Source organism: Hyposmocoma kahamanoa, unplaced genomic scaffold, assembly GCF_003589595.1.
Source record: "Hyposmocoma kahamanoa isolate Upper Pololo Valley unplaced genomic scaffold, ASM358959v1 98972, whole genome shotgun sequence".
NCBI classification, from domain to species: domain Eukaryota; kingdom Metazoa; phylum Arthropoda; class Insecta; order Lepidoptera; family Cosmopterigidae; genus Hyposmocoma; species Hyposmocoma kahamanoa.
Genome location: NW_020655740.1, coordinates 916,104 through 942,430, shown reverse-complemented (window position 1 = coordinate 942,430; position 26,327 = coordinate 916,104). Strand labels below are relative to the sequence as shown.

Here is a 26,327-nt window from a genome sequence, read left to right as displayed (position 1 = left end):
GCATTTTCGCTCTTCTAACGAACTAATTTTCGCCAATAATATAAAAAATTTGAAAAAAAAAAATAAAGCGAACTTCAAAGTACATTTGTTTCTTTTACCACCATTTTTTTTAAGTATGTGGTGCAGGTATACTCTACTCGTGCACCATATTTAAATGCCAAAAAAATAATACCATAGGCAATATTTTTTATTTCTCGCAATTACAGACACTCATGCTGGTGAGCAGTTGACTTTATAACAGTTTTTCTCTAATCGATTTCCATAGCCCCAATGATCTTATAGACAAGTAATAATTGCATAGCCCTTTGTTAGTAGATATATTTTACTCAACATGCTCGGTAATGTTTACATTACTTTCAAAGAGCCAACACGGAATTTTGTCATCTAACTACATCACTTCTTCCCGGCCAAGGCTCCATTTCTCTAAACCTTTAAATCAATCTATTAACAATGAACTACGTAAACAGGCAAAAGAAAAACTCATACTCATGTGTGTGCGCGTTTATACAGCAACTAGCCAGTATCCGTATTTGCGAGAATTAAAAATACTTAACTGTACCGTCTACTATTTAAAATTCAGTACAGAGTACTAAAAAAACCGACCTCAAAGTACGTGGTTTAACATATAAGTACCAAGTTTTATTGAAATCGGTCACCGTAAAGTGCGTAAACCCGGATTCATCCCCTAGTTCGCCACTGTACGGGACTTCACACAGGAGATAATAGAAATCGGTTTTCACTACTCAAATTATATTGAGAGAGAAAACGCCTTAAATTGGAAAGTAGCAAAATCAACCATTAAAGTAATTGCTCTTTATAATAAAACGAGCTCTATACCGGCGCGTGGTCGCTTTCAAGTTACGGAGTGGTGCTTATGTTCTTCAGTGGCACAGTGATTAGTACTATGAGCGCATGGTGAGGAGGTTCCAGATTCGATCCCTGATTTGATCCCTTATTTGAGTCAATTTATGAAAAAAACATTTTTAAGTTAGTCCTGGTCAGGGTATTCTGGGTATTGCCCTCAAAATTATTGTTACTCTGTTGTTAATTTGGAGTGATTGTCTGGCATTTTTTCCTAAATACTTCTCTTTTTGGCATAGCTTCCAAGAAAAAATAATCTAACAGAGAGACGGTCGAGATACAACAACGCTGTAAGTTGTATAAGTAAATAAGATATTATTTCCACTTCATCGGGAAGTATGCCTTACATTTTGAACAATTGGGAAATCTTGTACCCGTAATAGAATCTCTGTATACTACTCGTACCTATGCAAGGTGGCGTGCGGACACTTCGGGCTCCGCTAGACCTCGGCCTACGGCTCGACTTTAAAAAAAATAAGAATAGCTCTTTAATGGCGGCCATATTGAAAAATGGCGAAAAATAAATTTTGATCACAAATTATTACTAAACACCCATAGACTCCCCCACATGCCGGTTTTCAATCGTATTAGAGCAAATTTTCATCTGCCGCGAAAAAATACTTCTATGGCAGCCATATTTAAAAATGGCGAAAAACCAATTTCGATCACAAGTTATCCGGCGCTTCTAGAGGCCTCCACATGCCAATTTTCGGCTGAAACAGAGCGAGTCTCTTTCGGCAGCCATTTTTAACGAAAAAACCTCTTATATGGCAGCCATATTAAAAAATGGCGAAAAACACTTTTGACCCCAAATTATGATTAAAGACTCCTAAAGACCCCTGCATGCCAATTTTCAGTCGCATCGAAGCGACTTTTTCTTCGGCCGCCATTTTGGATTCGCCTTCCAGCACCTCCTATCTGTCTCTAATAACTTCCGTGATAGAAGTCTTCTACCAGTCTTCACCCTCTTTCTAACAAAAATAGAATCATCAAAATCGGTTCACAAATACCGGAGTTATCGCGTAACATGCATACAAAAAAGAACTTACAGTCGAATTGACAACCTCCTCCTTTTTTTGAAGTCGATTAAAAAACGAAAACGTGGTAAAGTACATTAAAGCGATTTATTATTTTCTGTTTTTTCGTCTTTTTTTGTCACGAAAATTAGTTCTAATGAGAAGTGCGATAATTAAAATACAGTAATGGGAGTACCCATTACTCGGTTTTAAATTAGCAAGGCGTAATAATATTAACCACGAAAAACTGTTTGGTGGCTATGAGCAAAGTACAAAGTATGTACATGAAAACTTAGAGCATATCGGACTGGATGCGTCATTGATAGGCAGTCCCATCTGTAAAAATTTTAAAACAATTTAAAAAATCCATCGCACAATACACCACTTTCGAATCGATGTTTTTTCATTTCCCTTATCGAATTCACTGTATCAAGTGCTCCACGAAATATGTAGTCTTGCGCCATACAAACTTGCAAAAAAATCTCTGCTAAGTCTAGCCAATGATGGAACTACATTCCACTTATACGTCTATTTTTTACATTATTACTAGTTTATATTTTCGGCCTATAAAAATAAATTAATTCTCATGAAAATACTAGAGACGGAAAGTTATCGACTTGACGGTGTCGATATATATTACGTACTGGTTAATCACGTATATGAAAAATGTAACTCCACTCTTGGCTAGACTGGATGTAGAGAATTTCTTTTTGCAATGTTGTGTGTAGTGTAACAGTGGTATTGTTTTACTTATATTTGCCAGAGGAGTTTGCCCATTGACTTACCAATGAATGGATGACAATAAATACAATCCAAAATCTAATCCAAAAACCGCGAAAAAAGTCGCAGTTTTTTTTTTTTCAGTTTATTGTTTTTCGCGGTCAGTGTTGGAGCCAATGACAAGCATGGCCGGAGTTAACCTATACAAACGTAGTGACATGTATATACTCGTACATTTAATTTAATTTAAATTGTATTGTTATTGCAGTAATGTAAAGTATTGCTTAATTTTGTTTGCCATAATTTAAAGGCCCAAATTCAGCTTCTACTGGAAATAACAAAATGCAGTGATCTTTGTGAAAAAAATTTCATAAAATAGAAAATTAGCAATTAATGTAAAAAATAAGCTTACGTATGGAATGTAATTCCACCCTTGGTAGACTGGATGCGGCAGAGATTTTTTTTGCAAGTTTGTATAGCGCAAGACGACATATTTCGTGGAGCACTTGACGCGGTGAATTCGATAATGGAAATGAAAAAACATCGATTCGGAAGTAGTGTTCATTGTGCGATGGATTTTTTTTGCTTGTACCTTGACAGAGGGGCCTATCGATGACGCCTCCAGTCCTATATGCTCTATAGTTTGGAGTTATCTATTAGAAGTCTGAAAATACATTTCCCGGAAAAATGTTAGCTCGAAATTTTGTGTGTACTTTTTAGGTTATTTTTAGGAACATTACAAAACAAACCTTCGCTTACTTAATATTTTCTTTGTAATAATAAACAACCAAAAGCCCCTGGAAGCCTGACGGTTTTGTTCATCAGTTTTTGATATAATGAAAATTTGAGTTTACGTTTACCTGGAATCTAGAAGGCGAATGTGGATAATTTCAGAGCCTTTAAATTGTGTTAAAAAAATTAAGCAGTATTGCAATGACTTTACAATTTAAATTAAATGTTTTAATTTTTTTTATATTTCTATATATGACACTACGTTTGTATAGGTTGACACCGGACATGCTTGTTGTTGGTTCCAACGCTGACCGCGAAAAGCCAAAAATTGAGAAAAAAAACTCCGGATATTTTTTTATTATTGATTGTTTTCATTTTCATCCATTCATTGGTAAGTCAATGGGCAATCTCCTCTGTCAAATTCAAGTAAAACAATACCATTGCATAATAAAAATAACTTTTGAATAGATTTTTTTCCACAGCATAACGCTGTGGATTCGCGTGATGGAAATGCTTCACGAATGTTCTGTCTACGGACATGACATGAATGTGTGTTTTATCTGTGTATTTGTAAAAATAAGCTAGTGTTGTCTTTTTTTGTTTGTGTAAGATACCTCTAAAAGTGAGAGAAAGTTTTGTTCGAGAAATAACGCTAATACTCGTACATTTAATCCTCCCGTCTTGTATGCTCTAAGCATGAAAACTTATGAAATTTTCATGCAATAGAGAACCACATGAAGCACACTATCAGAAGTTCAGCAGACTACTATTAATGAGCCTGGAAAAGCAATAAATAACTTTGGATAATAATTAATATGTTTTGACTTTTTCTATTACACGTCATCCTCTCTTTAGTCTTTTATTATTGCCTCACATTGTTTGAGAAATGCATGGGGAATGGTTGACTCGTACACAAATTCTAATTGTAACTTGTAACTCATACTCGTCTATCACTCCATTACTTCCCGGCTTCTGCACTAATGTACTATAAAAGTTTAGCGCAGCGTTGTGTGTTCGTTTTTTGAATAGGCCACACAAAGTTTGTCATTAATGGATGCAAGCTCCATCCACTGGGGGTCGGCAAAATAAGTTTGCAAATCCATTACTGTCTGGTGCTCTAAACTTTTATAGTACATTATTGCAGAAGCCGGGAAGTAACGGATTGCTGGACGAGTATGAGTTACAAGTTACAATTAGGAGTTGTATTAATAAAAAAAAAAATGAATATACATATACAGTGACGAGTGATAAGATATTGGTAACGACAACATTGGTAACGTACTGTTACGTGATTTCAGCGTGGCAGCTCTATACGCGGGCGGCGAGGAACGCGCACGGCAGTTGGCAGGTGTGGCGCGCGATGGCGGCGCGGGCGCAGCGCAGGGCTTCCTCGCCGGCTCCGTTGAGCCGCCGTGGGAACGCGCCGTCACGCCGGCCAACGTGCCTTACTACATTAAGTAAGTTACAACTGGCGACCGAACCGATCTGGTGTCTGACACTCTACGGGCGAACGTACACCAGCCGAACAGACGTCGTGCTTTGTACACTAAAATATGTAATTGCTTGCAGCCACGAGCTGGAGACCACTCACTGGGACCACCCAAAGATGATCGAACTGATGACCACGTTGGCCGATCTCAATGAGGTCCGCTTCTCAGCTTACCGTACGGCGCTCAAGCTGCGCCACGTCCAGAAGGCGCTTTGCAGTTAGTATCCACTACTTAACACTAACTAATTATGCTTTCCTGGCAATGCACATTACTACTATCTCAGATGAACCTTTATTAATTACGCAAAAGTACACTACATACGTAACCCACTTTATGCGGTTTTTAGGCAATTTTGATGGAAGAATTATTTATATAACAATAATATACATGCATTATGTTGGTTATCTGCAGTGCACATGCTGCAGCTATCGGCGGCGCTGGAGGCTTTCGACGCACACGGGTTGCGCGCGCAGAATGACCGCCTCATCGACATCCCTGACATGATCACCGTACTAACCGCTCTCTACGAGGTAATGTCCGTTTAGGATGAGTTCATTGCATATCGTTTAACATAATATTCGATTGACACGCGATTTTGTCCGATTTCAGGTGATCGCGGCGGAGAACCCAAGCGTTGTGAACGTGCCTCTGTGCCTGGACCTCTCAATTAACTGGTTGCTGAACGTGTACGACAGCCAGCGCACCGGCCAGATCCGCGTGCTCAGTTTCAAGGTCGGCCTCGTGCTACTCTGCAAGGGACACCTCGAGGAGAAGTACAGGTAACTCTTCGGCGCAAGTGACAGGCAAGTCTCGACATGTCACATCCAATAGCATCACTCTGTTATTGAAGCTTCAGGAAAAGCGGGAGAAGTATCTGTGGCGTTTTCATTTAAAAAGTCCGTTGGAATACTTTAGAAGTATTACTTATTAATTTTAGTGTTATGAATAAGATACTTTTACAAGTTTGGCCTATGTAAAGACCATCCACATCGTTCAATAACTCCAAGAGAATGCCACGGAACAGTCGACACAGATGTGTATCAAGAACGTTTTAACAGTATACTTAATTCTAAAAGGTTTCTAATTTTTTGAAAAGTGAATAACTGTTTTTAGTTTACTGGGTAGAATCATCGTGTTCTCTAAGAGCCCGACTCTCGGACGCTGTACCGCGACACACAGGCTTTTCGATTGTGTCACTTACGGCAACCAAAATTGCACATGATATAAGTGAACTTCAATAAACAGAGCTAGGCTATTATAGGCTAAGTTGAATTCTGACCCATTGCGAACGTTAGGGGTGGCGGTGCGTGAGTCGGCCGCTCGCGCCCGTTTACTTCACTAACACTCATCCGCTTTGGGTCGCTGCAATGCGATTGCAACCACGTGGTTATAATGTTGCGCTGTGCCTAGAATTAAGACTTGCTGCGAATGTGTACACACCTATGTTTTTGTCCTAAACCGCTGCGACATCTTAACAGCTTTCCTCCTGTGAGTGTGAACACACACCAGGCGGTCACGGATCCACTGAAGTGCGACGCTTTAACAATTATTGAACGTCTAACTGCACCAAACATCGGCGGCTTTGTGTCAGCATGGTGTGTTGATACACGAACACCTCCTTAACACAATCCGTGATCTTTAATGCTGTGTTTGAGTGGTGGACTGAGGAAATGGAGTCCTAGCATCATGGCCATATATTATTTATGAGATCGACAATTTGCAGATATTTATTCCGCCTCATCGCCGACCCATCGTGTCGCGCCGACCAACGAAAACTCGGCCTCTTGTTGCACGATTGCATCCAGGTACGTCACTTGGTGATTACAGACTTCATGGGCACCGAAATTCATTCTGTACATTAAAATACATTTTTAAGCTAGCGAATTCATCATCTCGTGGTATAATCTCTGTTAGATTTTCCGTACCTTAAACATTCGATCTTAAAATGAAATGAATGAATGTAACGTGTTCTTATTTGTTTGAAATCTCACCTGCGAAAACAATACCTTCGAAATTTGACAATTTGAAATGTGTCTTATGACATACACGTGTCTCAGGTTCCACGTCAACTGGGCGAGGTGGCTGCTTTTGGAGGATCGAACATCGAACCGTCGGTTCGCAGCTGCTTCGAACAGGCGTCGGCCGCCGCCGCCAAGCAGGCTGCCAAGGAAGCTAAAGAAGGCACGCTTGACAGAAAGGCCGGTACGTTGTGCACACATTCCGCTATATAATGAACGCTCCAATAATAATCCGAAACATCCGCAAATCCGCAAAAAGAGACAGAGGACGCACTAACTTATGTGCAATAGTCGTTTTAGAAAAGGCACTCAAACTAGAAAAACATTCCGTGGAGTTTGAATAATTGTAAGGTTCGTATCTTGGTTTGGTACCCATCGCTACCGCTAGATGGCGTCACTCAACTTCTGAAATACGCTGTCATCGAAAGAGGCAGAAAGGTGATCGCCGTAGTTACTACCTAAGTGCTTAAGCGTAAGTTAGGTTAGGTTACTATTTTCGCATCTTAATTTTTTTTACCCAATTTTTGCAGACCTGGTATTGGGGGACGCTCTCTTTGCCTAGGTTGATCAAATTCTGACGTACTAACACTTATTTATAGCTGCCGTAGCGTGTGAGAAATACATTGATAAAATAATGTGTACACTTCCGGCCTGAAAAACCTAATTTTTATTTATTTCCACATCGCAAATCATCGTCAAAAAGAATCAAAAAGAACTTACCTTCTTTGCGGATAACACATATCTGATGCTGCTAGCAAAGTTCTACCAAGTGATCGCGTTGCTGCCGTAGTGCAGGTGACGTCCTTCTAAAGAGGCTCTCAAAACCCTAGGCGATGTTATAAGGAGATGGTTCCGATTGTATTCCCTGAGTCCGGTTTTCCTAAACTTGTGAAAGGCACCAAATATGCAGGCAATGCCCGAAATTCTCGTTTTATTCAATAGGATTATGAAGCGTGCATAATCTTTTAGTGACTTACCTCTAAAACAACGACCCCTTAAATGATCGCCCATTGGATGGAATCTTGGGAAGTGCAGTAAAATTCTCCAGTAGTCTTTTACACAACTGTATTTCGCGTGCTGTTGTCGCAGATAAAGATAAAGATAAATTTATTTCAATGCAACAGTAAAACAAATATAAATAAAGCCGTTATAGCATTAAAAAAGGTACCTAAATTATACATATAATTATATAATTATCTTAAGAAGTGCTATACATTTTAATATTAGAACCTAATGTGTAATTTCGATGCTTAAACTAAGTAAATGTGTTCCTGTATTTTAGACACTATTTTGGGCAAATTTCTTTATATTACAGCTTAAAAACAGATTTTCTATATTTAACAATAAAATAATTAGTAGTTATAAATTAATTGTTATCTATATAAAAATAATTATGGAACAACTTCCAGCAAGTTCTCTATTTCATTGTAAGTTTTAGCTCTTAAGCCAGAATATGACGGTCTTTTTACGGTCTATTTTATATTAGATGTTACCAATTTAATTCTATTATTTTTCACTGTTGTCAGTATCTTTTCATTGGCCTTTTTCTTTCTCTCTCACAAGCTCACATAAGTTACTCGGACTTTGCTCCAATTTAATCATTATATCCATATTCTCTACTTTTGAAGCCTGTTATGGATACGTCCTTGCAATATTGCCTAGTCCCTATAATAATGACTACAATAAATTTGGCTTTTAATATTCCAGAGAAAGATCACAAGGAGAAGGAGCACAAGGACAAAAAAGACAAGGACAAGAAAGATAAAGACAAAGATGACAAGGACGATAAAGATGAGGGCAAAGAGAAGACCGACATCGAACGCGAGCAGCCGCCGGCCATTCAGCTGCAGCACATCGAGGCGTTCCACTTCCTGCAGTGGCTGCAAAAGGAACCGCAGTCCATGGTGTGGCTGCCCGTGCTGCACCGCTTAGCCGCTGCCGAGAGCGCGCGCCACCAGGCCAAGTGCAACATTTGCAAAGAATACCCCATAGTTGGCTTCAGGTAACACCACAATATAATGGCGGCACTTCACAAGGCTATTGGGTGTTTGATATATTTGGAAAAATATTTGACGTACAGATAAACATGCAAACACTGACATGACCTTCTACACATGAGACCGAGAGTTAAAATCATATAACTATAATGTGGACGGTTTACTTGCGTATTTACCTATTTGCCTCCTTTGATGTGCGTCGAGAAACCGACCAGCGCGCGGTAACACGAGTTTGGTGTTTGCTTTATTTGTCGAATAGGCAAACAAGGCAAATACTTTGTCACGTGGTGATTATTTGTCAAATATATCAAATACGCAAATACAAATAGCCACGTAAAGTACCAGCAGAAGTATCTTACAAATATCTTCTGTGGTTTCGGATTTCCCCATACTGTCACATTTAAAAAGAAACCCTCTGTATACAAACATTCAATCCGATAAGTCCCCTCCGTTATCCTACTGTAAAATGCAAATGTAATGAAGAAAACTTTTTCGATCCCACTGAGTACGGTAAGTGCCAGAGAAATCTCTTTCGCTTTCGCGTAATGGAGACGCGAAACTGTGCGGTGCTAGAATATTTCATTATCCTGCGGACAAGGCTATTCCAGAGCAGTATTTTTATAGCGAGCAAGAGGATTTCTTTTTCCTTCCTTATAACGAAACACGAAAGCTTTAGAAGACGTCTTAGTAACATTTTCTATATGAAGCAGCAACGTCTGCTTAGTGACAATAACGTATACTGTCATCACTCATCCCTCTGCAACAGTGGTGCATCAATTTAATAACCAGAAGGTATGTTGCACATTTAATACGCGGTCAAAAGCGTTGCTAAAATGTGTGTAAATTACGTTTGTTTGACTACGCTCATCAGCAGGTTCAATAACACTTTCAATAATCGAAACCAGGTTTATGCCAACTTACGCTTTTATAAGTCCATATTGATGTGTGTGTGTATATATATAATATAATATTACATTTACGCCTATTAATAACATAACTAAAAAGTAAAAGTTCTTTTTTTCATAAAATTGTTTTTCAGAAACAAACCTACGATATAAATTGTGATAATAATATATAGGTATTTTTTAAACTTTTACTTTTATATTGAGACGTGTCTTCTTACGCTCGCAGTAATCATCAACTTAGTCGCGACATTCTATCCACCTCCATACCATTCTGTAATCCTTTTTACATCCTGGTGAAAATTCTTTCTCTGTTCATTGCTAACAGCTCCTAAGGTTCGAAGGGATAAAAAGAGAAATGAATGAATTTTTGACGACAGTCTACATCCCATCTTTGATGTGACACAGAGAGCCTTTCAGACAGGCCTTTTATCACAGCCTTCAGTGAGGCCTTTTACCATAACCTTCTGTGACGCCTGTAATCATTATAAGAATAATGTCATAAACAACCATATCAAAATCTCGATCTCAAACCAGAGAGTTCCCTGTAGTATGAGTACTAAAGCAAGGCATTTCACTCTGGATCACTACCTAGACCACCCAGACCATAACCAATTTGGAAAAGTGAAATTCTACCGGGAATGGAACACAAGACCTGCTCATCCAATACCCACATTGCAAGCCGTTGGGCTACCGAGGTCGTCTCGTAATCGTTGTAGTAATTACTGCATTCACGCCACAATGTCGGTTACTATGAAAGGTATTAATGTTCTATTTCTGTTCTGCAACGACAAGAGAATAAATATAGTGTGATAGTCAAAACTGTTACGATATCCGGGACTTATTTTGATACACAATACGTCTAAAATATAGAAAATTGGAATTTCGTAATTCGGATACTGACGCTGATTTAATCTATTTACAGAAAACGTGAACAATGTCCGTCCTTACAGAATCTATTTACAAGAAAAAGCTTTTGATTTTCTTTGGTATTGTAATAAAATCATTGCATTCGAGCGTCATGTCGGTTTCCGGTATAATAAAAATGAAAATAGTACTTATTCATTTTAAAAAAACCGTTTTTATTTACAATTGCAGATACCGCTGCCTGAAATGCTTCAACTTCGACATGTGCCAGCGCTGTTTCTTCAACGGGCGTAAGGCCAAGAACCACAAGCTCACACATCCCATGCAGGAGTACTGCACAGCTGTGAGTGCACCATCAACGATAGTTATCAAACACTACATTTTCGCAGGAGACGATAAAAACTATTCTAATTTTTCGCTTGAAAGGTACCACCTCCTTTCACTTTCTAAGAGTACTCTTCTCGTGCAAATTTTGTAGTGCAAGCTACTCTACAAATGGTTTCTTTAGGTGCCCTTTGGATTTCTTTAGTAATAACCAATGACCTACCAATAAATGGACGTCGGGTTCGTGCTAAAAAGTGTCCGCACCTGTAGGGCGTTAAAATCGCATACAGAGCGACAATCGCGCAATAGTCTTCGTTTGTTCGAGTGACACCGCGGTTGTTAATGATGCAGTACCAATATAAACAGTACAAATAATAACTTGTAAATATTACTGCAGTAAAGTGTGAAAACAGGAGTTTGTATCATATTTTCACTAAACAAATATATTGTGTTATCATAGTTGTCATTTAAAAGTGTTATTTTGTACAGTTTTATAGTATTTGATTTGTATATAACTGAATTGTAAATGTAAATTACGAAAGCACACGAAAGAATGAAATAGCTAACTGTCCTTTTTCTACTCATTGCATGCGCAAAAGATGGAAAGAGACCCGTTACGTCAGTCTCAAGAAGCTTATATAAACTTCTTGATCATTTTCAATTGTTCGAACCACCACAAGCGATTGAAATATTTAGAACAAAGAAACTGTAGAGTTGCTTTGATTTTAATCCTATTTTTAAAATGATTTTTTTATTAAACGTTAGCAATAACTAACAAAATATTGTCGTACTCGTTTTACGGCATGGGATTACCTATCAGAAGTCAGAAAATACATTTGCCCGAAATAACATTAGCTCGAATTTTCATAATGTGTTTTTACGAAGATTACAAAACAAAAGCTAATTATGTCTATGTAAATAGCATCAAAATAACTCGAAAGCGTAACGGTTTTGTTATAAATCGGAATTACGAATATTTGAGTTTACGTTTAGTTAGAATATCGGTACATTTCTTATAGAACACGCTTATTTTCACATTTGTAGTAATAATTGTATTTATGTATCTGCCCAACTCTTTATTATACCTTTAAGTGAATTTGTACAAAATTCGACGTAATAATATATATAAAAAAATTAATTGATATTTACGAGAAAGGCCATTTCATTACTCTTGTGTTCAAGAAATTTTCAGTCGAAGCTAAATATGGTGCATGTTGTTAAGTTTCCAGTAGAAGCTGAATGTGGTGTTTTGGGCCCTTAAATAAGCAAATTTAGGCAGTACTGCAATGACGTTACAATTTAAATTAAATATTTTAGTTTTTTATATTTCGTTACATCTCGCTACATTTTTGTATAGGTTAACCTCGGACATTTTTTTCTTTTTGTATTAGACCCGATGTCCATTTGTTGGTAGGTCAATGGTAATAACTAAATACTTTTTTAGATTATCTTCACTTACTTTAAAGACGAAGTATCATTTGTTATGTTTGCACGTATAGAAGATCTTCAATATCGTCAATGGTATGGCATACAAGAAATTAATTAAATCGAGTTGTAATAGCAATTCGCGATCACTTTTTTTTAATAAGACAGCAAAACATTTTCGGAAAAAAGAGGCGCGTTCTTCTTGTTTTTCCAATGCAAAAACTCTTCCTGATGTATTTATTTCTGTATTTCTCAGGAATATGTTCTCAATAACTGTTTGGGCAGTTTCTTTTAATTCCTGCAGCGTCACAAAATCTTTATATCACTCGACTAAATTTTTAGTAAAATTAATAAAGTAAGACACAAATTAACTTTTCACTTGACTCCTTTTTTAATTATATTGATCAGAAAAGGCAAGAGGCCAATATCATTGGCGAACTTGGAGTAAAAACTTTTTGTCGTTTGACATACAAATAACATGGATACAGACTAACTAAATAAAAAAAACGCAAGTTAGAACTGTAATTCCGTTCGATCGCACATCTTATTAAGAGTGCACGTGTTTAACGGAATTCCGATCGCTGGCTATTCACGTGAACTGTGCATTTATTTGCATTCGAACTAATCCAAGATCGCCTGGAGTATTCACCTGCGATAAGCGATTATGAGTTTTAGTAGTGATGGCGGATAGTTTAATTTTGGATAGCAATGACGTGATGGAAGCATATGAAGAAATTACAGAGTCCGGAGAAAATAACAATAGCCCTATAGAAATACAACACTTTTTGAATTCGGACATTGATAGCTCTAAAACCGTAGACGCCAATCGTAATAAGAGAGGACGAGACGAAGATCTAAATGATGAGGAAGAGTGGCAAGTAGTGACGGGGAAGAAGACGAAGAAGAAATCTTTGGAAGATATACAATTAAGTGTTACGAGTAAAGAAAAATTCCCGAAACAGTTTGCTTTGGCCAAATTAATGAAAGCAAATAATATTAGTGGAATTATGAGAATTAAATTTATCAACCCTTATAAGCTTTTTATCAACTTTCGTTCGGAGGAATGTGCACAAACGTTCGCAGAATGTGAAGAATTTAAGAGATTAGGATGGAGGGCACAAAAGACATGGGAAGTGGGAATTTCCTACGGGTTACTGAGGGACATCGATGTAGATTTGAAAGAAGAAGAACTTATGAATATAATCAAAAGCACCTCCGAAGTGGTGTCGATTAAACGCCTTAACAGACGAAGTGAGAACGGATGGCTACCATGTGAGTCTGTACGTATTGGTTTCCTTGGCTCTAACCTACCGTCATATATTTACCTATACGATCTCAGAGTAAAAGTCGATAAATATGTATTTCCTGTCACTCAATGTACCCATTGCTGGAGATTCGGTCACGTTAAGAACTTGTGTCCCTCGACAAAACCGATATGCCCGAAATGTTCGGAACGTCATGAAAATTGTGATACTATGTCATTTAAATGCGCTAACTGCGGAGGTAAACACATGGCCATAGCGAAAATATGTCACACCTATATCAAAGAAAAGAAAATACGTCAGTTAATGTCAGAGTTCAATGTGACGTACCGAAAAGCCGTAACTATGTATGTCCCTCCTCGCTCACCTTCTCCTACACGGAGCGATAAACCGGAGCAAATTCCAACGAAAAACTTGTTTTATGGCCTATCTATTCATCAAGCAAAACAAGATACGAACGCGTCATTGTTTCCTACACCCACACAGGCACGTACCTATGCCGATGCAGCTGCATTGTCTACGTCCGCACACAACAAGTCGCCAATACTTTGTTTACGTAATAAAAAGAAAAACAAGGTGCTTAACTCCCCTCAACGTAAAAACAATGCACGGAAGGTTCAAAATACTTCGGGCGAAAATATGGTGATTGCAGACTCATCGGAACCGAATTCCGAGTCGGATGAGAATTATTCAACAAATAGTGAAAATAAGCACCAGAGGTTAATGACATTTAAAGAGTTATTCAACGGCTGAAAGAAGTAATCCTAAACCAAAACTGTGATTTGATGAATAAGTGGAAGACAGGGTTCTCTATTATTAAAGACTGGGTTCTAGCATATATTCGCAAGTATATTTCTGATTTTACAATAGTTAAAATGTTTTCATCATTGTTTAATGGATAAATCTTTTACAAAATTATTTAATATTAATATATGTCAATGGAATGCACGTAGTTTGCGGAATAAATTAACTTTGTTTGAGCAATTTTTGATCCAAGATAAAATACATATAGCGGCTATAAATGAAACGTGGCTTGACCCAGAGTATACATTAAATCTAAATAATTATATTATTTACAGACAGGACAGAGAAATAAGTTATCGTTCGGGTGGTGGGGGTGTGGCACTTTTAATTCATCGTTCTATCAAATCAGAACAAATGCAAATTGTTCATCATAATTCGGGGATAGAAATTATCTCTGCCAGGCTTTTTAACTGTGGTCAGATAGAAAATATTATCTGTGTATATTGTTCAAGCGAAGTGCGCACTAATCAGAGTGACTGGGAGAAAATATTTTCAGTGGCTAAAGAAAAAACAATCATCCTGGGGGATTTTAATGGGTTACACGTTAGTTGGTCACACAAAAACAATTACAGGGGTAAACAAATTTTTGACTGCCTTTTAGAAAGCAATTACATGATATTGAATGATGGTTCAACAACTAGATTCCAACTAGTAGAAGGGGTTCTTAGAGAATCCTCTCCTGATTTATCCATGGTATCAAGTGACCTACTACCCCTTGTGAACTGGATTGTAACCAAAGAATCGCTGGAAAGTGATCATTTAATCTTGAAGATGTCTGTCCTAGTGAAGCTAAACGTTATTATTCAAAAGAAAAGAAATTTCAAAAATGCAGACTGGCTAAAATATTCTGAATATTTAAAAAAAGCTTTTACCAACATTACTCAAATAGAAGATAATCAGTCTGCTTATGATGTATTCATTAAAACGCTTAATGAGGCGGCCGATTTGTACATTCCTTTAATTAAATATTGTCAATTTCCTGAAAATAATTTTAAACGTAAACCTTTTTGGAACCCAGAACTCTCAAAATCAGTAGCTTTACGCAGGTTAGCTTTAGCAAATTTTAGAGGCAACCCTACACCTGGTAATCATGATTTTCTGCTTGACAAGATAAGAGAATCCCAACGACTCGTGCGCATTGCAAAAAGGCAAGGTTGGCAGAGCTTTTGCGATTCTATTGATATCAAAACATCATCTGGGCAGATGTGGGATAAAATGCGTTGGTTCAAGGGTCGATATATCCCTAAGACTCAAATTGACGAAAATACAGCAACTAGTTTACTGCGTAACATCTGCCCTGATTACGTCAGCTCACCATACCCTCATTTTAGACCTACAGAGTCTTGTATTGAAATTCCTATTACCTTACAGGAACTAACGAATAGTATTAAATCTAAGGATACGGCCCCGGGCCATGATGACATTTCATATTCTATGATCAGGAACTTACCCGATATTGGTAAATTATACTTATTGAAACTATATAATCGTTTTCTGGAATCAGGGTTTGTTCCATCACAATGGAGGGATATTAGGGTTATACCAATACCGAAGCCTGGTCGTATTTCTCAAGATGCTTCGTCCCTACGGCCAATTTCGCTAATTTCCTGTATATGCAAAATCTTTCATGGGATCATAGGCAAAAGATTGGAGTGGCTATTAGAAAAGAGGAATGTTTTTTCGGAACTGACTTTTGGCTTCAGGAAATCCAAATCCTGCTTAGATAATCTTAGTCTACTCGTTTCTGATATTCAAATCGGATTTGCTAATAATCGTCCTACACTTGGCTGCTTTGTAGACATAGACAATGCATACAATAATGTTGATCTTGGGCCACTTCTAACCATATTAGATAGACTTGATGTTGGGGCTAAAACATGCCGCTATCTTTGGAACTTTTTAAAAGAAAGGAAAATTCATATTAAGTTTGATAATGGCGTTGTAACTAGGTACTGTAGTAGAGGACTAGCACAGGGTGATCCGATATCCCCTCTGTTGTTTAATATAGTCTCAGTTGATATCTGCAGGCAAATTAAAAACAAGGTACAAATTATGCAATACGCCGACGACTTTGCGTTATATACCTCAAATGGAGACATTTCTCATGGTCTATTTGAATTGCAGGATGCTATTAATTTGCTATCACAACTCTTAGGTAATTTAGGTCTAAGCCTGTCCCCTGCGAAAAGTAAATTATGTGTTTTCAAGAAGAGTCCCTTTAGGGGATATTTAGAGCTAAAAATTAATGGGACAATAATAGAAGTAGTGGAAAATGTTAAATATCTGGGGTTATGGCTTGACCGCGGGCTTCGCTGGGGCAAACACATTAATGAAATCTATTCAAAATGCTCCAAATTTTTGAATATTTTAAAAGTTTTAGCTGGTTCGGGTTGGGGAGTCCACCCTATACATTTAAGAAGGATTTATATTGCTAGCTTGCGAAGTCGAGTGGATTATGCTAGTTTTCTTTATGATGTGTCGTGTAACTCTCACCTTAAAAAAATTAATTTTATACAAAATACAAGTATGCGAATTATAGGAGGATTCATTAGAAGCACTCCTATTCACGTTATGGAAAGTGAGCTATCACTACCACCTCTTCACGTACGTAGACATTTTTTGGCGAGTAAATTTTCTTTTAAAAGCAATTCTTTAAATTCAAACCCAGTAGTATCCTCAATTAATAAATTAACTTTATTATGCACGAAGAAATTATGGAATAGAAAAAAGACACCCTTATTGGTAGAAGTAAGTAAGTCGTTCCAGAACGTGCCTTCGTTTACTAGCAGTCTCCTAGAAATGTTCTCTCTTAACATATGGGTTAGTTATATTAATGTACCACTAGTTGTCAAACCTAACATTCCAATTTTAGATAAACCTAAACGTTTTTACAATGCAGATAATATAGCAAGTTCGTTTATTCATCTGTGTTCTGTTGAATATGATGGATTTTATAGGTTGTTTACCGATGGATCGAAAGATCAGAATTGTGCGGGAGCGGCGTTCTATGATCCTCAGTTACAAATTCATGCTAAATTTAAAATTTCCTCGGCACTGTCCATTATGCACATTGAGCTATTAGCTATTGCGGAAGCGTTATCTTACGTTAAATCTTTATCTATTGATAAGTGTGTTTTGTTTACAGATTCCAAGAGCGCTTTATTTCATTTGGCTCGATGTACCTCGAATTTTCGAGGATTCCCGGTAGCCTATACTATACTTAATATAATATTTGAATTGCACGCCCATTCAAAAATTATAGCCTTGCAATGGATTCCATCTCATTGTGGCATAGTGGATAATGAAAAGGTAGATTGTCTGGCGAAGGTGGCTTGTACTGATGGTGATACCCTCCCGTGTCTCCCGTTTTATAGTGAATGTTTGGGTGTTGTAAAAAAGAATTCTTACAATATGTGGAAGGAGTTTTTTGATGAAAGGTCGAAAACAGCAGGCATTTGGTATAAGACCATCCAACCCGAACCGTTGAATTCTCCTTGGATCAATAATTGCTTAAATAGAAATGATTTAGTATTAGCATTACGCCTTCGGTCCGGACACATTCCATTAAATAAGTTTGCGTATATGATGAAGAAAACAGAATCACCAAACTGTGCTGTATGTGACTTAAAAGAGGACGTATATCATATACTGATGGAGTGTGGACGAAACGATTCTTTTAGATTTGATGTAGCTGCTATGTGTGACCAGTTTAGACAAGTTGGCGGATGCAACAGCGTCTTGGCCTTTCCCCTATCAAGGGAAGCCAAGATGCTATATAGATTGGTGGAGAGAGGCTTGAAGTTAAGGCAATTATAAGCTGCTTCAATTCTCTCTTTACTTTATAATATAAATATATGTATAGAGCGGCGTAGTCGCTTATTGTGACAAAGCTCTTTAAATAAAGAAAAAAAAAAAAAAAAAAAAAACTAATTCGTCGCCCGCATTTTAGTACGACAGAAATGGCGTGCTCTATGAGTCATGTTTAGAAGAGCCGCTTTCCGAGTAGGTGTAGACAGTATAAAGAATAAATCCAGTGTAATTACAAAGTATATTATGCAAAATACGAATGAAACCCTGTAGCTGCGATTGAGGGTAGTCAACTTTCGTTCGGCTGGTCTGCAAGGCCAGGTCTGTATGGAACTTTGGCATTCAGTCCTTTTAATAATTTTACAAACTTCAAATTTGAATTCAATAGTTTTGTTGTAATTCATTGTTTTCGTGTCCGGGAGTCTGTTCTTTCTTTGATGGCAAGAAATCCAACTTTATCGTATCGTAATTCGCATGATGTGAATCGTGTGGTGATGCGATCTCACTCTAACCAATAGTTCGGTCTATCAGCACGACCGGCCGACCGAGCGTGCTCCGAATGTCGCCGAACCGACCGAGCGAGAACGAGTAGCGCTGCATGAATGAAGTATTCGGCACGCCGGGTTTTGTCTGTTTTTTTACATTTACATTTTATTGAAATTAAAGATGTTTTGCACTATATTAGGGTGCATATTATACCTTGCTCGAATAGGCTCCACGGTTCAATACGTCGTTGACACTCGTTCTACATCAATGCGTATTTATTATTTTAGCTTTAGACACTTAAAATAAAGAATTTGATTAGTCAGCAACCACGAGAGTATTTATACTAATAGTGGCGACTGTACATAGAGCCTCTTGGCAGGTAATCCATGTATTATAATATACATATGCAAACTGATATATGATTACAATGTATGTTATTCATCTGATGAAACCTTCCTGATTTGCGCAAGTCACGATTGACGCCCGCAAATATTTCTGAACTATATGACGACACTGTTGGGCATTATGTTATTTTTCAGTGGCATTAACTAGAGTAGTAATATAATCTATTTCAGTAGGGTTTATTCTCAAGACCGCTAAATTAGCGATGGGTTATGTTGAATTGTGTAGCTTATTCACGAACCAAAGTCCAATGACTTTGTTAACACTATAAGCGTTCTTGATCTGAGTCTTTGTACTGACACTGCACGCACTGTAGACTTTCTCCGTAATTACGTGCAGCAGCATTATCTAACTACTACGATTTGAAAAACGGTAGGAAATTTGCGTATATTTACATTTTTTTTGGTGCCACAATGTTGCTTTTACCAAAATGACCCCGAGCACAAAAAGTTCCAAAAATGTCTTACAAAACGTCCATAAACCTATTCCGAGAATAAGACATAATACCTGTGTATTCTGAAATATGTATAAATTACAATCAGCGGTTATAAATATATCACGTTGTAAAGTGCACTCTTGTCTTTTCCCCCAAGATTGTATATGGCTTCGCGCAGACGAAAAATCAAATTATTAGTTTTTTTTATTTTTATTCAAGGGAAGAAACGCAGTCTCAATTGCAGGCAATATAAAATATTGATGATAAATAATAAACAGGACGTAATACTAAAATTGTTGTTGTGGTTACGACAGACGACATCCGGGGAAGACGTCCGTGACTTCACGCGCGCGCTGCGCAACAAATTCAAGTCTGCACGCTACTTTAAGAAGCACCCCCGAGTCGGATATCTGCCTGTGCAGACTGTGCTTGAAGGTAAGTACACCAGCTTATGGGCTTGGTGATACGTTACAGGGGTCTTACGATCACCATTTTTGGCGAGTGGACGCCACATTGCAGTGACGCAGGAACTTTATATAGGGCGAGGTTGTTGTATGACCCTCTTCACATGAAGCCAAGTGTGAAGTTAAAATAATGAATATGACCGTAGTGTGGACGGTTTACTTGCGTATTTGCCTATTTGGCTCCTTTGATATGCGTCAAGAAAACGACCATCGCGCGGTAACGCGAGTTTGGTGTTTGTTGTATTTGTCGAATAGGCAAACACTTAATCACATTTATGCTATCTACACCATGGTGATTGTTTGTTAAATATATCAAATACGCGAACACAAATAACCATGTGAAGTGTCATCATAAAATGAAGATGTTGCATGTATTGTACCAGGCGACGCCTTGGAGTCTCCAGCACCGTCACCGCAACACGGCGCCGGAGGGGGCGCGGGGGTGGCGGGGGGTGCGGGCGCCGCGGCTCTGGGCGGCCCCGACGACATGCACTCGCGCCTTGAGCTCTACGCTTCGCGACTCGCGCAGGTTGAACTGGGCGCCAAGTCCGGAGACACTCCTGACAGGTAACAGTCTAAAAATCTACATAGTCTAAAAGAACAACACATTTTCGAGATTGTGGTACAGCTTGAGTCGCTTCCGGAACGCTGAACGTCAGTTTGATGTAAAACGTTACAGTACATGCAAAGTTAGCACCAAGCTACGCCGTTTAAAGTAAATACATTGGTGTTTGTCTGGCATATTCGTTTATTCTATAGCATCTATAACAAACTTTTAACAAACGCGTCTCGAACACCAGTCCAGTTAATAAATAGTGTCCACTAGGCTGTAATAACATTGCATTATTGTGTATTTGAAACATAATGTTAATTAATATGTGTCATCATTATATCAGTCGGAAGACGTCCACGGCTGAACATAGGTCTCCCCCAAAGATTTCCAGACTAGCCGGTTAGACGTGATCTGCAACCATCGGTTACCAGCCGCATTTACCAGCTCACCCGTCCATCTAGTAGGGGACCGTCCCACTGAACGTCTTCCGATTCGTTGTCTCCGTTCGAGAACCTTTCTGCTCCAACGGCAGTCAGGTTGTCTACTAGCTATGTGCCTTGCCCACTGCCACTTCAATTTGCTAATCCTTTGAGCCGTGTTGGTGACTTTCGTTCTTCTACGGATTTCGCCATTTGTTATTCGATCTCGTAGAAAAATGCGGAGCATTGCTCGCCATAGACACGACTTCCAAAACTATTTACTTTAATTAGTTATATGTGTAGTTATGCGTTTCTTTTGTCATAAAAATATGTTATTTTAAATGGTATAATAATTATGGTGTTAGTTTTAGTAGATCTTGTGTAAATAAGTTGTCACGGAAGTGAATAAACTTGTTAACTATAATAGTTCGTTGAGTAACTTTGAGCTTTTTTATGAGGCCCATAGTAAGCGACCACGTCTCAGAGCCGTAGGTCATCGCTGGCAACACGCATTGCTCGAAGACTTTTGTAAAAAATAAGTATACAATATTTTATTTTGTTACACTTGCTTGCAGCGACGAAGAACACCAGCTGATTGCGCAATACTGCGCGTCGCTGAACGGCGCCGGTGGCGACGGAGACGAGGCGCCGCGCTCACCTGTGCAGGTGGTTTCTATCATCCATCGTGAGCAGCGCCATGAGCTCGAGGCCATGATCAGGTACTACTCGCATTTTTTTATGATTCTAAGTGTCGGACAGCACGGTGAGCGACACGCCTATCCACAAATCCATTGCAGCTGTAATGTCACTCAAAGCTTTATAACAAAAAAAATAGAGGGTTGTCATCTTCTTAAGACATAAAGTTTACCTTTAAAAGACAGCCTGCTACTTACTACTCGATAGCAGGCACAGGTACGGTAGCTGGGCCCTAACTTACCTGGGCCCTGAAGATAATAAGTACTCCGAATATTATGGGTAGTAGCTTTTATAATTATTTTCGAAGCAGACAAATGAGACGTCATCCAGGTACGAATCTAACTAGACAACTAGACAGGCATTCGCAGTAGAGTTAGGAATTTAAGATAATCATGACTATAGACGAATATTATCTAATTAACGCGTCTCGCGGTTGCAGGGAGCTAGAGGAAGAGAATGCCAGCCTGCAGGCCGAATACGAGCGGCTGAAGGCGCGCCAAACGCCCGGCTCAACTCCAGATGAACAGCACGCCGTTGCCGAGGCGCGTGCGCTGCCGCTCGACCAGGTACAACCACTTGCAGCTCTCCGGTGCTTTATTGACTCTAATTGTATCGTAGCAAGTTGACAGCGCATCACAGAACGCGGGGTGAAAACTCGTATAACTTACTTCAACATCGAACAACACAAAGTTTTGGTGCGGTACAACAGATATTTAGCTTAGCGAATGTTTATGTAAGCAGGCAAGGCGAAGGATGGTATTTTGTAGCTTATTACAAATAATACAAGAGCATTTGACACTAATAAGTGGCCGCGCGTCCGATTGTGTTTAAAACAAATGTCTCTTTTGAGATTACAAATCAAATAGTGAAATTCGTTGCCTCTGCGTTCAGGGAACTACATAGGGAATTATTCCATCGGCAAATTTACTCGCCACCTGTACCATACAGTACTTCGTACATATTGCGTTCTCCCCCAATTGCCCGTACCTTTATTCTAGGTTAAGGTCCATGATAATGTGTAATGTTCTAACAATGTGTTGATGAATCTTGTATTAATTAATAAAGGTGAGATGCATTGCACTTGCAGGACATGATGGCCGAAGCACGGCTGCTGCGTCAGCACAAGGGGCGTCTGGAGGCGCGCATGCAGATTCTCGAGGAGCACAACCGCCAACTGGAAGCGCAACTGCAGCGCTTACGCAAGTTGCTCGAGGAGGTCACTATGATTTTATTTCTCTTATTTTCTTTTACTATTAATTGCGGAAAGATCGAAACAATGGTTTCATTTGACAGACCGACATTAATAGCGCTGCATTTTGCATGGGTCTCGAAATATGACCTTCGTAGAAAGTGGTACTAATGTTTTTATAACCATCCCTTTTATACCAACTTCTTTTTAAGTATCGAAGTTCCACAAAAAATCAATTTGATTTCTTGTATCTATTTCCATCTGTGCACAACTGATCTTTGTACATCTGGCGCTGTGTATGAATGTACTAAGTTTAGTACCAAACGATGCTGTGATGAAGCATATGTTGAGAAAGTTGTTGTCACCCAAAGGGTCCTACTGTATGTTCTTTGCTCATAGGAAGCGTATCATTTCACTCACACTTAGAAACTCATTCGAAATAATTCTTACTGCCTCGATGGAACGTGTTTTGAGGTAAATTATAAACTGGAGACATATGAAATTCAGAAAATTAAAAATGAATGAAAAAAATTTAAAAAATAATTTGTTCGATATTTCACAGGCTCCTGTGAGCCTTTTGTTGGCCAGTTTGTTGGGTCAGAGCCGTTTCTAACCCAACTTACTGGGTATTGGTTGTTACTATTGTTAGTAAATAAAAGCACGTGTTCGTGCATGCGTACGTGCGTGTTTCTATCATCATGTAGAATGTATCATCAATAGAATGTATATACATATAATGTAGTTAAGACACTAATGGTCGTATTCTAGAACTCTATCTAATGCTCAAGTCAGGATTTCTGGCAACACAAGCACTAGAAATACGACCCTAATGGCAGGGTCTGGAGTATGATTTCGAGTGCTTTAAACCATACTCAAATCCTGACTTGAGCATTGAGTAGAGTTCTAGAATACGACCCTAAATGAACCGCTTCGACTTGCAAATTGTTACTTGTGTTGTAGCCCAATCAATAACGTCTTGTTTCCTTTTTGTGGTTGCAGCCAGCGCAGGCGTCGCCACCTGCGGGACGCACAGGCACGCTGCAAACACGCTCGGTGACCGCCTCACAGCTCGCCACCGACTCGCCCGCCAAGCTGCTCAACGGCGCCTACCACGACCCGCAAACCAGTCAGTATCGAAACGTTTACGCCTCCCCTTATCTTTCACTTTTTATACGTTATTTCAATACAGGGTGTAACTAAAAGGTAACCTAACCGCATTTCAGTTGATCGACCTAATAAGATAAGAAACAATTTTAGTGGATAAAAATAAAAAGTTGATTCCCTGTACAACCTGGTGAAATTGCACTGATGATTCAAAAAAAGATTATAGGAAAAGGCAAAGCTATGTAATAATTGACAGAAATAAAAGTAATCTCATAGAAAAACATAAGCGATTATAAATTTTGAAAAATGTTCATTTCAATATTGTTCAAATTATCGTGACGCGTCAAGTAAAAAATTGTATGAATTAAAAGCCATTGGTTGCTAGTGCAAATATTTGACACGATTAGAATTCCGTTTTCAATATACTGAATGGCTCTTGCGCCTTGTGACTTCCTGAATAATGTTATTTGGTGTCTATTACATTGTTACCCCGAGCTATTTTCCTGATATATTGCATACCTGAACGTAGAGCAGCATGTTGGTTAGGGAAAGAACGTAACTTCCGTCTCTGTATTGTTGTACTTATAATCTCCCGAGGCCCGCGTACTATTTTTAGAAGAAAGTCATGAATTTGGACCCGAATGGAAACCAAAATTGCACCAATGACCGAATCAACTGAGTGTAATGGAAACTAAAAAATCATGGGTGGCTTTACGTACACCACGAAATGATTTTGTTCTGATATTAGTACAACGATCTAGCTTTTCTTCTTAAGGGTCTCGGGAGGATGTTGATTCAATCTCCCTAAAGGCTGATGTTTTGGTGTCTGTTATATCCTCAAGCTACTTAGAATATTCTGTAAATGACATAAATAAACTTGGGGCCGCATGTTAGCTAGGTTTGTGTTAATTGTAAAAACGGTCCGCCATTTTGACGTTAGCGTGTGCACAAGATGGCGGACGCAACTGGGAGGAGCGCGGGCTGTTGGAGCGACCGCCGCCGCCGCCGCACGCCGTGCATTCGCTCATGCACTGCGCAGGTTAGACGCCGGTTCCGCACTTCGTTTGCAGCCTAGGGACTAATCTAGCGAAACCATTTCAGGATAATCTTCTTCCGTGTTTAGTTGTTCGACAGTTGCTCACCAATCGCGATTTGAATTCAAATCCCGAAATAATTATTGATTGGTGCTACGAAATAGTGTCAGTCGAGTTAAAGGCGATATCAAGGATCATTTTTGTACGCCGCCTTATTTCAGCTAGATTCGTCCCTAAGATTAAGCCGCTTTGTTTGCAGCCGTTTTTTGTTCCCACTCATCGCACACACGACGTCTGGAACAGCGCGGTCGCTAATCGTTCTGATAGGTCAATTAGTCAACTTTACTGCGTATGAGTGCAATTTCTTATATTATGTTGTTGTGAAAATAAGTGCTAAGTATGTTTCGGGCTCATTTTATAGTTTTATGGCGTAATAAAACTCAAATATGCAAAGAACAAGTAGCGACTGCAGCGTCCGCACGTCGTGCGAACGCACCTCTCCTCGCTCGCTGATCGCGTTGGTTTTAAGTTAGTGAGGCTGTTAGTCGTAGCAACGAATAGATGTGTATATTGTGTACCAGATGCTGATGAGAAACGGGGAGATACTTGGCATATTTTAAAAAATCGTTTCCAAAAATATTAGAATATTGTGACTTTTTTATATGGTACACGTGCTAAATGTCATATTTACTTGCAAGTTAAAGGTACGTTTATTGTATGGCGTTTTGCGAGTTTACAATTTATAACATTATGTTATGCACATTGCAATTATAGTGCATAAAGATTGTTAATACAGGGTGTGAAAAGTGCTAGTTTTATTATAATGACCGGTCAAACATTTTTCCTTTTTTTGATGTTGTGTCCTGAGTTTCTGGTAGTCCTATACCATTGCAACGCTCATAAGAGGGCTCTGTTAAAGTGTTAAACAGTATCACCTCATTCACTCTCGTGTGATATTACGATGGTAACTGATAACGCAGTGGACATGATGGTCTTGTTGGTTTCTCTCATCTCATTAAGTCGGAATGTCTGTTTGTATTGTTTCTTAGTTTTTAACGTTTGGTTGTCTGTCGTTAGTTTATTTTTGGCTTGTTTATGGTTGTTTGTGCATGGTATTTCTGCATGGCGTTGTTGTTGTGTTGCGTTTGAAAGCGAACGAAAAACTCATTGATTGATTGTTTTCTGTTTAACGCAACCACAGCCGGACGAATTTCTTAAGGTAACGTAACGTAAGTAATTAAAGGTACGCGTGTAAAACTCTGAAATATCGTGCTGCTTCATATAACGTAATGATTACTTGTTGCCAAAAAATCTTGTTT

General features: G+C 38.7%; 1 protein-coding gene across 1 annotated transcript in view; it reads left to right on the top strand.

Annotated features, from left to right (window-relative positions):
* The window catches only part of LOC113238956 (dystrophin, isoforms A/C/F/G/H), a 429,949-nt gene that overhangs the window by 401,664 nt on the left and 1,958 nt on the right, over positions 1–26,327 (top strand). Inside the window, exons 29-43 of the mRNA XM_026475816.1 lie at positions 4,628–4,786; positions 4,899–5,035; positions 5,231–5,349; positions 5,429–5,598; positions 6,543–6,624; positions 6,877–7,021; positions 8,545–8,839; positions 10,835–10,946; positions 19,864–19,984; positions 20,397–20,580; positions 21,561–21,704; positions 22,121–22,247; positions 22,769–22,897; positions 23,870–23,996; positions 24,915–25,013. Of these exons, the coding sequence (XP_026331601.1) occupies positions 4,628–4,786; positions 4,899–5,035; positions 5,231–5,349; positions 5,429–5,598; positions 6,543–6,624; positions 6,877–7,021; positions 8,545–8,839; positions 10,835–10,946; positions 19,864–19,984; positions 20,397–20,580; positions 21,561–21,704; positions 22,121–22,247; positions 22,769–22,897; positions 23,870–23,996; positions 24,915–25,013 (2,150 nt within the window). The remainder of the gene's footprint in view (positions 1–4,627; positions 4,787–4,898; positions 5,036–5,230; positions 5,350–5,428; positions 5,599–6,542; positions 6,625–6,876; positions 7,022–8,544; positions 8,840–10,834; positions 10,947–19,863; positions 19,985–20,396; positions 20,581–21,560; positions 21,705–22,120; positions 22,248–22,768; positions 22,898–23,869; positions 23,997–24,914; positions 25,014–26,327) is intronic.